The 13,841-nt window shown below is 41.9% G+C and overlaps 1 protein-coding gene across 2 annotated transcripts in view; it reads left to right on the top strand.

Moving 5' to 3' along the window:
- Nucleotides 1–13,841, top strand: part of ZNF41 (zinc finger protein 41) — a 46,256-nt gene that overhangs the window by 20,315 nt on the left and 12,100 nt on the right. For both annotated transcript variants that reach the window (XM_036270615.1, XM_036270614.1), the window contains exon 2: nt 1,339–1,584. In XM_036270615.1, the coding sequence (XP_036126508.1) occupies nt 1,513–1,584 (72 nt within the window). In that variant the 5' untranslated portion in view covers nt 1,339–1,512. The remainder of the gene's footprint in view (nt 1–1,338; nt 1,585–13,841) is intronic.

A 13,841-nucleotide genomic window follows, 5' to 3' on the forward strand; every position in this document is an offset into this window, starting at 1 on the left:
ATGAGAGTTATTGATTGGGACACTGAGTGATGAATATTGATTCACCTGGGACTACCAATCTTTGGGAGTCAGTTTGTGGGGACCTATAGGGGTCATTGATTGGGACCTGTGGACATTAGTAATTGCAGGATTGTGTGAGTTGATAAGTGATGGACTAGAAGGTCTATTATTGAGGAATTTATGGGAGTCACTGATTCCATATATGGGTTGTGAGTTAGTGGGTCTTATAGGAGGCCAGGTTTGGCTCCCAAGGGGCCTTAAGCAGATTCATGGTTGATTTCTATTGAAGGTGTGTTGCCTGTTTTGGTGATTATTTGAGGAGCCTATGAAAACCAGGTGATGGCACCTTTGGGACACAGTTTTGTCAGACAGTGTCTGTTAATGATTTAGGAGCATGTGCAGACATGTTGGTCTTCAGGGCCCAGATGGGAATTGTGGGGATAGGGGTAGACAATGAATTTATGTTTACATCTTTGACATAAGAGGGTGAGTTCTATAAGTTGCTCATAATGTGCACTGAATTATACAAAAGATTGGTTTATGAACATGTGACATGGTCACCTCTCAGCTGAAGCACTTTGAAGGCAGCAGGAAACACAAATAATGTTTACTGTTACTGTGCCTTATATAAAATACCATGCAGCACCGTGGTTAAGAAAATATACTTTGGACCCAGGCATACCTGGGTTTGAATTTCTGTCCTTCCCCCTAATCTGAGTGATCTTGAGACAAATTTCTTAGTATTTCTGAATGGCTCTATCTGATGGTAAATGGGAATAATAATAATAATAGTTCATAGGATGAGTGTGAAAATTAAATGAGGTACCTAATAAAATATATCAGACATGTTATAATAGCAATATTTAATATTAATGGAGTGTGTTCCAGATGCCAAATAGGAGTGTGTACTTTAGAAGCATCACTTCATTTAAGTCTAACAACCATGTGAGACAGGTATTTTTATCCTGTTTCTTTTTAAATATATATATTTTTTCATCATCATTTATCCTCTATCTCCACCCACACCCTCCCACCACCTTCCTCCCCCGAAATTACCACATTATTTTCCATGTCCATGAGTTCTTCTCTTTATCCTGTTTTAATACAAAGAAACTCAGGCAAAAGTGACTTCCCCAGAGCTGGAATTCAAATCCTCATTCATTTTACAACAAACCTCATGAGTTTTTTTTCTCATATTCTACCCTAATATTTGGTGTTGGTTTTACTGGACTTTTCTCTTCCACAGTATCCAGCACAGTAAGCCATCCCTTGGTGCCCCCAGGAAGCATTTCTGGGGTGAATGTGGAGTGACTGACCATGTGGACACTGTCTTTCCAGAGTTTCTTGGAGTCTCTGCGGAGTCCCTGGACCAGAACCCAGAGTGAAGGCTTCAGGATCTTCCTTCTGGCCCCAGCAGTTTTGGTTGAGTCCACAGGTCCTGTCTGGCCTTAAGCTGCTGGGAAGAGCAGAGTTGTCAGCAAGAGAGCCCCAGGGCTGAGGCTCAGCAGAAACATGCCAGCCAACCAGAACTCTCCCCAGTGGACCTCGGCTCTGGCTGCAGAAGAACATGGCAGGTTGTATGAGGTGAGAAGGGAGAGTACTGCAGGGGCAGGAATTCATTCAGTAAGGACATAGACCTAACCTCTCACCAGGACCTCAGGGCAGGGGCAGGTGCGTCACAGGGTCAACAGATTCCAGACTGGCTGCCCCTGAGGCAGATCACTATCCTCCTGCTATGTGAGCACCACATATCTCACATACCACACCCAGAGGAAAATGTGACGTGGATGATGGGGGAAAGGTGGAAATGAAGGTCAGTACCACACCTGGTGGGGGTGGGGGCAGGGCAGCTCCATGCAGGGTGTCTGCAGGTGTGTCTGGGAGGGGGTGACCACCAACCCTAGCCAGGGAAACATTACATCCTAGCCTCCAGCACAAGCCCTTCACACTCTACTGGCTCTTTGCAGATGCTCAGCTGATCCCCACCTGAACCTCCTTTCTCCCTGGTTTCTGGGGATTTGCTGATTTCTCTTCTAAACTGATATAAGGCAGAAACATCCCTTTTTTTTTGTTAGTAGGGCAACCACAGTCTCTAGGGCCCTTCTAGTTCTTCCTCCTTTCAAAAATGAACAAAATGGCCTGAGAAAGGGTGCGACTTGCCCTGGTGAATGACAGTAGTGGACTGGAACCCAGTCTCCTGAATGTGTTCTCCACCCTCCCCACACTGCAGCCCAGACCAAGTATCCCACTAAAAGTTCCCCTGGAGATTCTGTAGACAGAGGAAGATGTTGAGAGAGCCAGACCCTACTGGACAGCTCCCTCCTTCAGATTGTCCTGTGGATGCTGTCACCTATGGGACAAGCTCATTGTCACAGGAGCTCAGGGTCATGTGGTCATTAGGATAATATTTAACTTGTAAAATTTATTTTTATTTTTATTATTTCATAATTTTACTATTTCACAAGAAAATGTTAGAAAATGCAGGTAAGCAAATACAAGAGAATAAAACATTCTTGTAATTCCATCACTACCCCAAATTAACCAGTTTTAACATATAGCTATATTTTCTTTTGGTTGTTTTTTCCATTTTATGTGTATGAGTAGTTTTTTTCATTAGATGTCAGGGAGCAGGGAATGGGCAGATATACCAAGGAACCAATAAAAATGTCCCCAGGCCCTGGCCGGTTTGGTTCAGTGGTTGGAGTGTCGGCCTGCGGTCCTGAGAGACCCGGGTTCGGTTCCCGCTAGGGGCGCGTACCTCGGTTGCAGTTTGTCCCCGGCCCTGGTCGGTTGTGCGGGTGGCAGCCACTCGATGTGTTCCTTTCACATCGATGTTTCTCTCTCTCTCTGTGTTCCTCTCTCTCCCTCCCACTCTACCTGAACAAAAAATGGAAAAATGTCCTCGGGTGAGGAAAAAAAAAAAATGTCCCCAGAAATGGGGAACTGCCAGTTGAATCAGGAAATAGTGGCTGAAGCTAGAAAACAAGCAGAAGGAGCCAGTAAAAGAAAGGGATGGGGGATAGCCACAGGGAACAGCTAGAGGGACCACGGTGCACTTACCGGAGATGAAGGATAGCCCAGAGGCCCATGGGACAGGTGGGAGAGCAATGGATGAAACAGAAGAAATGGGAAACACAAGTTAGAGGTTGGGGAACAGCAGAGAGACCAAGAAACAGTTGTCAGACCTGGAGAAGTGGTGATAGTGGGGAACAAGGAAGAGCTAGCAGGTCCAAGAACAATCAGGGATTTCAAAATAGGAGGAAGGACCAGGAGATAAAGGAACCAAATAGAAATCAGAGGGATCAGGTACCATCCAGAGGGATGAGGAAACAGAAGACTCAATAAATGGAAAAAGTAAAAAGGTTGAGGTGGGTAAGAGCCTGCGGGACAAACAACTTCCTAAGGTACCAGTGTTTAGAGGAAAATCTGAGGGGGGGGGAGGACCAGGGAGTGAGAATTGGAAAGATGACCCTGGGAGTGAGTAGCAGCCAAAGGAAGCAGGGGCCAGCTGCTGAGGCTGTGGAACAGGTGGAAGGGCAGGGAAGGGACAGTCCCATAGGACAATTAGAGAGGCAGAGAAAGGTACTAGGGGCCACATGGAACAAAGAACAGCTGCTGTGGTGTGTGACCAGCCAGAGGGAACAGCAAGTGTGTGCTGGATGTCCACTAGATGCCCCAGGGACTACCTAGAGGACTAGGGAATGAGAGACATGACCATTAAAAGTGTGTCTTGTGCTTGATAACATCCTCACTGACTAGGCAACTGATAAAGGGACTAGAGAACACCCAGAAGGCATACTATCACTTCTTGAAGCTAGTTAGCAGCCAAAGACCTCAGGCAGAGGGCACTGAAGCTAAGGACAGTTGCTGAATCCAGGGAGAGGCTGGGGATCAGCCAGATTTCCCCAGAATAGGGTGACAGAGGTTTCCTGGAATGGGAGACTTCTAGTGCTAAAATATGAAAAGCCCTGTGCAAACTGGGACTGTTGGTCACCCTGCCCAAGAAACAGAGGACTCAGCCAATAGTCAGACATAATGTAAGTGATGCAGCATAAGAAAGTACAGAATCCAGCTGTGGCACAGAGTGCACAGAAGTAGCATACGTGGGTGGTGCAGAGCCTAGCCTAGCAGCCAAGTAAACCTGCGCTCCACAAAGTGTGGTCCATGGACCAGATAGAGCAGCATCAGGTGAGAACGAATTAGTAATGCATTCTAGAACTGCCCAAGAAACAGGAAAGAATCTAGAATGGAGAGTAGTCAGAGGACTCCAATGGCAGTCAGTCTGTGTCTACTAGAAGAAATGAGAAAACTCATCAGGACCAGGGAACAGCCATATGGACTAGGGCACAATCAGAAAAGTGGTGCCATAGACTAAGGATCAGCTAGAGGGACAACTGTCAAAGGGAACACAGGGCAATCAGATGCACCAGGGATCAGTGAGAACAAGCAACACAGAATAGTTAAGAGGGACCCAGGGACAATCAGAGGAAGCAATAAATAGGGGCATCAGGAAAGAGACCAAGGGACACTCAGAACAAGAGGCATTTAGAGGGAAGAGTAACCAGAGGGACCAAGGAAGAGTCAGATGGGAACCACACGAAGGGAACAAGAACCAGTAGAGAGAACAGGGAGAAGTCAGGGGACCAGAGTGCGCAGGGAAAGCCAGAGGGAGGAGCATAGAGGTACAGAGAACAGTCATAGGGAACAGGGAACAGTCAAATGAATAGGGAACAGCCAGAAGGGACAGGAAAGACCAGCCAAAGGAAAACACAGAGAACCTGGATATCTGGCCCCAGCTGAGAACCCAGTGAACCAAGCACTCGCTGTTCACTTTCAGCCAGCCTAGAAGGTGTTGTGGAAGGCCTCTGCTAGGCTGGGACAAGGTGTAGAAGGGCAGGAATAAATGTAGAAATGTACCCAGACAGGAACAAGAGCGGCCCTGAGAGGGAGATCTGAGCCCAAAGCCGCCCTCAGGGTGGGACAGAGTGAATGGCTAGGGACAGAATGGGCAGTGAGCAGACAATCCTGGCAGCCCAACACGGCCTGGGGGTGAGGGTGCTTAATGTGCTGGGACCAAGATGTCTGAAGAGAGGCATTGCTGGTTCACTGGGGAGCTGTGAGAAGCTGGAATGGGGGTCCTCACCTAGCATGAGGAAGTCTTTGTAGGGGTCCTGGTGGTGGTAGGGACACATGCCATCCTCCATGGCAGAAACAGCACAGAATATCAGACCTTTCATATGTGGCAGGTGAGGCTGGAATCTGGGTGGGTCTGTGTTAGCAACTTTGCACCTAAAGATCTAGCTCCAAAATCCTCCTCTACCACCCCACATATGCCTTCCCAGCCAGGGTGAGGTCCAAAAAGCCTATTTTGGTGGAGAACAATTAAAGAGGGGCCTCTGGGGGCAGTGTATCTTGTCTATGTTCATCCTGCATCAGTTAACATTCATAATGCCTGTGGTGGTCTTTGCACACTTTCCCTGTGAATGTGGCCTTAGTGACGCCCAGAGAGAGAGAGACAGGTGAGGGTGGTCTTTTGTCCACCAGCTTGGGCTGTTGGCCAACGGTTAGGCAATGGTAGTTGTTAAAATGTTTAACAATTGCCCTGGCTGTTGTTGCTCAGTTGGTTCAGCGTCGTCCTGTGCACCGAAAGGTTGCCAGTTGTATTCCCAGTCACTCGCACACATATAAATGTTTCTCTCTCTTTCCCTCTTCCTTCTTCTCTCTCTAAAACTCAATTTAAAAACCTTTAAAATTGCCTGGTCACTGTGGCTCAGTGGATTGAGCATCGTCCCATGGACCAAGAGGTCCTGGTTGGATTCCTGGTCAGGGCACATGCTCAGGTTGTGAGCTCGATCCCCAGTCAGGGGTGTGCAGGAGGCAGCTGATCCATATGAGACACATTTCTATCTCTCTCTCCCTTCCTCTCTAAAATATCAATAAAAACATATTTTTAAATATATATATATATTTTATCCTCACCCAAGGACATTTTTTCATTTTTTGTTCAGATAGAGTGGGAGGGAGAGAGAGGAAGAGAGAGAGAAAAACATCGATGTGAAAGGGACACATCAAGTGGCTGCCACCCACACAACCCAACCAAGGCCGGGGACAAACTGCAACTGAGATATGTGCCCTTAGCGGGAACCGAACCCAGGTCTCTCTGGACCGCAGACCGATGCTTTAACCGCTGAGCCAAACCGGCCAGGGCTTTAAAAATCTTTTTAAAAAATGTTTAACAATGTCAGATACTAGATATTTTAATTCTTCCATACTGGCTGGTAAATAGCCACTCCTCCCTGCCCCCCTGAGGCTCTTCCCATGTGTCATCCACACACCTGCTGGTCTGCCCTGGGGTAACTGCCAGGAAAGCAAGGGTCAGGAGGATGGGCAGACAGAATGAGAGCTTCCCTCAAGCCTGACCCCAGGGTTCTTGGATGAGTGCCCGTGCATGATGGAGGGGGGACAGGTCAGGTGTGTTGCTAGGGGCACAGGTGGATATCCTGCTCTCAGCAACCCTCGGAGCTGTGCTCAGGAGAGCTGGTGTGTGGAGAAATGCTGGGCATGATCCAGTGCTTACAGACCTGCCTCCTTCAGGAGCTGCTAATGGTGGAGCAGGTACTACAAGTTCCCTGCCTGCTCTGCTTTCCTGAACACTCACAGAAGGAGGGCAACCCTGCCCCCAAAGGCCAAAGGATCTTTCAATGAATAAAGGTTCCTCATTTTCTCATAGTTTAATCATTAGATCTTTTCTTTGATACTTAGTGTAATTTTGTCTTTTTTTTTTTTTTTTAAGGAAATCCTCACCTACTCCAAGGCCTAAATGATATTCATGCACCTATATTTTCTAAGAGTCTTAAACTTTTGATTGTTTTGAAATTTTTGATTCTCTTGAAATATATTTTTTTAAATAAGGGACTAATGAATAGTACAAAGAACTATATGTGCCCTTTGTCCAAAATCACCAGTTGTTAACATTTTGCCACATTTGCTTTCATCCTCTTTTCAATTTATGAATGTATGTATATGTATACACAGATATATTCAAATTTGTTTTCTAAACCATTTGAGAGTAATTTGCAGGCATAATTTTAACTTTACCCCTAAATACTTCAATATCTGTCTCTTAAGAACAAGGAACATTCTCTTATATAATCACAGTTACAGTTATAAAAATCAAGACCTTTAACATCAATGTAGTACTATCTAATATACAATGTATATTACTTAGTTATCTAATATACGATATGTAATATACATTTTCCCCAGTTGTCACAATAATGTTCTTTATAGCATTTCTCCCGATGAAGGATCCAATCTAGGTTTATGGATTGCACTTGGTTGTCATGTCCATTTTAGTCTCAACCTGGAACGGTTCTTTAGCCTTTCCTTGATTTTCATGATACTGACAGTTTTGAAGAATGTCCCTCAATTTGAGTTTGTTTCTTGCTTCCTCATAATTAGATTCGGGTTATTCATTTTTGTCAGGAATATATCACAGAAATGATGCTGTGGTCTTCTCAGTGCCTCTGTCAATAGGCATTTAATATTCATTTGTCCTTTATTGATAATTAACTTTGATCACCTGGCTAAGATGCTATCTGTCAGGTACTGTGTAATTACCATCTTTCCCTTTGTAATTAATAACTATTTTAGTGGGGAGATTCCTTGAGACTATGTAAATATCTTATGCCTCATAACTTTGTCCACTGATTTTAATATCCAGTGATGATTTTTGCCTGTAACAATTAATTACTTGCTGTTTCCCTAATGGTGTTTTTCTAATCTCGTCATTTCTACATTGATTAGTTGACATTTGATTATACGGGAAAACATTGCTCGCTTTTATGCTGAAAGGACAGTGATGTGCCTCCCAGGCTTAATGACCACACTGTGATTTGCCACTTGTCACTAATAGGAACTAGAGCTGCTTGTTCCTATAACTGGAGAAATTACTGACTCCAGGGTTAGAACAGGGAGTATACAAAATTATCTGGAAAGTAATGAGGTGCTCAAAAGATGGGGACATGTCAAAAGCACACAGGAGTCAGTTTGAAGGAGCTCTCTCTGGCCAAATCTGAGACAATTTGAGTAACAAAATAAATAATAGTAATAGATCATAACCTGTTGAATAAAGTCCATATGATAGGTAGGTAGGCAGGTGTGTAGGTAGGCAGATAGGGAAGAAGTGAATGCTTCTTTTTAATAGCATCCTGATATTTTTTGGTGTGTCCACTAAATTCTTCAATCTTTCTGAAGATAATATTGGTAGTTTGTTACACATTTTTTTATTTTGAAACAATTATACAGTTATAGAAATTTGCAAAGATGGTACAGAGAGATCCCATGTAACCCTTTACCCGTTTTCCCCAGTGATTACATCCTGCGTAACTAGAGTACAGTGTCACAAACAGGAAACTGACATTGCTATAGTGTGTGTGTGGTTCTCTGCCATTTTACACTTCAATTCCTGTACAATAATCCAGATACAGAACTATTCCATCACTGCATAGGTCTACTGATACAGACCTTTTACTAGTTACAATGATGGGTAGAAAACTTGCCTTCGTTTAAGTCCCTTTACCCTTGCAGTTTATAATGAAATTGTCTTAAATATTTCCTCTACATACCTATAGATCCACTTCAAACAATGTTATACTTTTTTCTCTGAATTTCAAATATAACTTTAAAAGCTTGAGTAGAAAGAAAATTTATTGTATTTATCTGTATTTTTGTTCTTTCCATTTTTTTCTTTCTAATGTTATGAGTCTTTTTTTTTTTTAATCCTCACCCGAGGACATTTTTCCATTTTTGTTCAGGTAGAGTGGGAGGGAGAGAAAGGGGAGGGAGAGAGAGAGAGAGAGAGAGAGAGAGAGAGAGAGAGAGAGAGAGAAACATTGACGTGAAAGGGACACATCGAGTGGCTGCCTCCCGCACGACCCCAATCAGGGCCAGGGACAGATGGCAACCGAGGTACGTGCCCTTGACTGGAATAAAAACTGTGACTCATTGGTCCAAAGGCCAAAGCTCTAACCGCTGAGCAAAACCAGCCAGGGCACAAAGGTCTTTTACTATCTCCTTTCTGTTTAGAGCACTTTCTTTAGCCTTTATTTTAAGGTAGGTCTTCTGGCAACACATTTTCTTAGTTTTTCTTCATCTGAGAATGTCTTGATTTCCCCCTTCATTTCTTCTTATTTTAAATAAAAGTTTTATTGAGATATAACTCACATGACACACAATTTACCCAATGTGCACAATTCACTGTGTTTTTTGTATATTTATAAACAAGTATAATCATCACCACAAGCAATTGTAGAGCATTTTCAACATGAAACCCTACACATACCCTTAGCCATCACTCCCTACCCTATTCTTTCTATTCCTACCTCCCCTAACCCTATGCAACTACTAATTCACTTTCTGTCTCTCTAGACTTCATTATTCTGGACATTTCAAATGAATTGAATCATATAATAATGATCTTTGTGTCTGGCTTCTTTCACTTAGCATAATGTTTCAATGTTCATTCATGTTGTAGCATGTATCAGTACTTCAATCCTTTTCATGGCTGTATAATATTCCATTGTGCAGATATACCACATTTTGCTTATCCATTTGTCAGCTAATGTACATTTGGGTTGTTTCCACCTTTTGAATATTATAAGTAATGCTGCTATAAATATTTGTGTACAAGTTTTTATGTGGACATATATTTTCATTTATCTTGAGTGGAATTGCTGGGTCAAATGGTAACTCATGTATAATATTTGAAGAACTGCCAAACTGTTTTCCAAAGTAGCTGCACCATTTTACATTCCCACCAGCAATGTGTGAAATTTCCAATTTCCACACATCTATATTAACAAGTTTTATTATCTGACTTTTTTTATTAATTAATTTTTGTTACAGATGTTTCTCCTTTTCCCCCCACTGATTCCCCCCTCCCCCTCCCTCCCTGCCCTTTCCCCAGTTTGTTGTCCATGTCCACTGTTCATGCATACATGCATATAAATTCTGTGGTTTATCTCTTCCCCACCACCCCCCTATTTAGGGGATTGTCAGTCTGTATCCCACTTCCGCATCTCTGGGACTACCCCCTTCCTCAGACTGTTATGTTCATTATATTCCACAAATAAGTGAGATCATATGAAACTTGTCTTTCTCTGTTTGGCTTGTTTCACTTAGGATGATACTTTCCAGGTCCCTCCATGTAGTCTCAAAAGATACAGCTGCGTAGTACTCCATTGTGTATATGTACCACAGCTTTTTGATACATTCGTCTACTGATGGACACTTGGGCTGTTTCCAGATCTTAGCTATTGTAAATAGTGCTGCTACAAACATGGGGGTACATGTATTCTTTCTGGTTGGTGTTTCAGGCTTCTTAGGATATATTCCTAGAAGTGGGATCACTGGGTCAAATGGAAGTTCAATTTTTAATTTTTTGAGGTAACACCATATTGTTTTCCATAGTGGCTGCACCAGTCTGCATTCCCACCAGCAGTGTACTAGAGTCCCCTTTTCTCCACACCCTCGCCAACAGTTGTTGTTTGATGATTTATTGATGGCAGCCATTCTGACAGGTGTGAGGTGATACCTCATTGTTGTTTATTATCTGACTTTTTAATCCTAGTCATCCTAGTGGATGTAAGGTGGTGTCTCATTGTAGCTTTGATTTGCATTTCCCTGATAATTTATTATGTCAAGCATATTTTCATGTATTCATTAGCCATTGCCTCTTCATTTCTGAAGGGTAATTTTGCTAGATAATTATGCTAAATTTAAGATTGGTAGTTCTTTCCTTTCAACTTGAAAAATGTTGTGCCACTTCCTTCTCACCTCCATGGTTTCTGATGAGCAATTCTGTTACTTTAATTGTTTTTCCCCTGTAAGTAAGGTGTCATTTCTCTTTCTTGCTAATTTCAAGATTTTTTTTCTGAATTTAGTTTTCTGAAGTTTGATTATAGTGTGTCTTGGTGTAAATTTCTTTGATTTATCCTTTTAGGGTTTGCTCAGCTTCTTGGATTTCTAGGTTGATATCTTTTGCCAAATTTGAAAATTTTTCAGCTACAATTTCTTCAAATACTTTTTCAGCCCCACACTATTTCTCCTCTTCTTTTAGGGTTCTGATGACATGAATGCCAGATCTTTTGTTATAGTCTCACAGGTCCCTGAGACTGCCCATTTTTTTCCAGTCAATTTTCATTCTGTTGTTCAGATTAGATCATTTCTATTTTTCTATTGTCATTCTCTGATTCTTTCCTTTGTCCTTTCTATTCTGGTATTGAGCTGTTGAGCTCACCCACTGAGTTTTAAAATTTTGGTTATTGTATTTTTTTAGTTGTAAAATTTCCATTCAGTTCTTTTATATCTTATATCTCTTTCCTGAGACATTCTATTTACATTTATTTTAAGTATATGGAAGCATTTTTATGATGGCTACTTTAAAAACCTTGTCAGATAATTCTAACACCTGTGTCATCTCAGTGTTGCTGTCTGTTGTCTTCTCTCATTCAAGTTGAGATTTTCCTGCTTCTTCATATGGTGCCTGATTTTCAGTTATGTCCTGGATATGTTGGGAATTATGAGACTCTGGATATTATTTAAATTTTGTGTTTAGCAGTCCTCCTCTGACTCTGTTCTACTAGAAAAGGAGAATCTCCTCCTTACTTCCAGGTGGAGGCAGAAGTTCAGGTTCCCTACTTGGCCTCCTCTGACATCCCAGAAGGGAATGAGCACCTGTTGCTGCTGGACAGGGGTGGAATGTCAGGCTCTCCACCAGGTGATGTGGGTGGAAATCCAAGATCCCCACTTAGCCTAAACTGACAGAATGGGGAAGGGGCCTCATTAACCACAGGAAATGAGGTTCCCCAGCCTTTGCTGTTGAGAATGGTGTGTGTGTGTGTGGGGGGGGGGTCACAGTTTTTCCTGTGATGCTTGGCTGGAGTAGGGCAGTTATCTAAAATTTTCTCTCTTGTCTGTGCCAATTGGCATTCTGGGTTGCCAGCCTCCACAGCACCTAGTCCAGGATATATGGGGCAAAAAGAAAATTCAGGAAAATCACTGCTGTGTCATTGCTCAGGTTCTAAGGTCCATAGCCAGTTTGTCTTCTTCTCTCCAACTGACAGATTCTTCTTATCTTTGTTTTACATATAATGTTGAGGGCTTTTAGCTGTACTTAGCAAGTTGAAGCAAGGGAGACTCATGAATATTCCATTTTGGTCCTATTGGTTAATTTTTTTTTGAACAGGTAATATATTCATTTGGTTCTCTTCCCTGAAACCCCAGGTCTCTCTATAGCACAGAAAAAACAGTCCTGATTAGTTTGTGCATGTGTCGGTGGGGTATATGCTTAGAGATTATGCAAATAAAACAACAAAGAAAGTATCCTTAACATTTTTTTCCCTAAAGAGAGTCAATAGTGTTACTGTTATATTAAACACTGATTTAAATTTTTTTTCTTTATTGATTTTTAGAGCGAGGAAGGGAGAGGGAGAGAGAGATAGAAACATCAATGAGAGAGGACATCAATTGGCCGCCTCCTACATGCCCCACACTGGGGATCGAGCCCACAACCTGGGCATGTGCCCTGACCGAGAGTTGAACCCACAACCTCTTGTGCATGGGTTGACACTCAACCACTGAGCCACACCAGCCAGGCTAAACATAGATTTTTTTAAATTACTGTTAATTTTATCATGAAATATTACACACATTTTGAATAATGCTGCTGTAAATATCCTTGAACATGTCTCCTGCTGCATATATGCACATATTCCAATTGGGCATATTTCCATAACTGGAATGACTATGTCCTAGTGCATGCATGTTTTCAACATTACCAGATGATGCCAAAATGCTTTACAACATGGTTGTACCAATTTACATTGTCATCAGTGATGAGAGAGTTTTCATTGCACCATATTGTCTTCATCCCTTCGTATTGTCAGTCCTTTTCAATGAAGACATTCTAGGGGTTGTGTAGTGGTTTGAATTTGCATCCCCTGGTTAACTAAGGAGGTTAAGCCCTTTTGTGTGTCTATTGATGCTTTGAATTTCCTCTTTTGTAAAATGCCCGTTGAAATCCTTTGCCTACTTTTCTACTAGGTGGTCTCTTTTCTTCCTATTGGTTTGTGAGAGTTATTTACATCCCCTAAATATGACCCTTTGTCAATAATATTTGTTGCACATATCTTCTGTTCTGTGGCTTGCCTTTTTTTTCTCTTATAATGCTGTCTTTTAAATGAATAGAAGTTTTAAACTTTATTGTAGACACACTTATCAATCTTTGTCTTTATAGTTAATGTTTTTGTATCCTGTTTATGAATTATTTTCTTACTCCAAGATCATGAAGATATTTATCTATATTGTCTTTTAAAGGCTTTGTTGTTTTGCCTTCCCCCATACATTTCTTCCAAATGCCTTTTAGCACCCTTTGTGTCTTCCTTTGTTGGTGTCCAAGTCTTTAATTTTCTCTATATTTTATTCAACTCTGTTGCCATTGCCTAGCACAGAATTTATCAGTGAATGTATCTAGTTCCTTCATTAGAGGACTTAAAGAAAGTCCCTCTTAATCCTCATTTTTGAAAAAAAAAAAAAAGAATGAATATTTAAATAAATGAATGAATGGAGTACACAATAAATGTCAAGATACTTCAGTAAGTTTTTTTCTCTCACAAAATAAAGTGCAAAACTAGGTACTGAGTAAAAAAAATCCTACATGATACATTATGATAAATGTCATTAAAAACAACATCCTATCTATCTTCCCTCTATCCCCCTGTGCTGACCATGCTGTTGTTTGTTTGAATCCTCACCTGAGTATATTTTTCCATTGACTTTTA

The sequence above is a fragment of the Molossus molossus genome, unplaced genomic scaffold (assembly GCF_014108415.1).
Source record: "Molossus molossus isolate mMolMol1 unplaced genomic scaffold, mMolMol1.p scaffold_m16_p_2, whole genome shotgun sequence".
Taxonomy (NCBI): domain Eukaryota; kingdom Metazoa; phylum Chordata; class Mammalia; order Chiroptera; family Molossidae; genus Molossus; species Molossus molossus.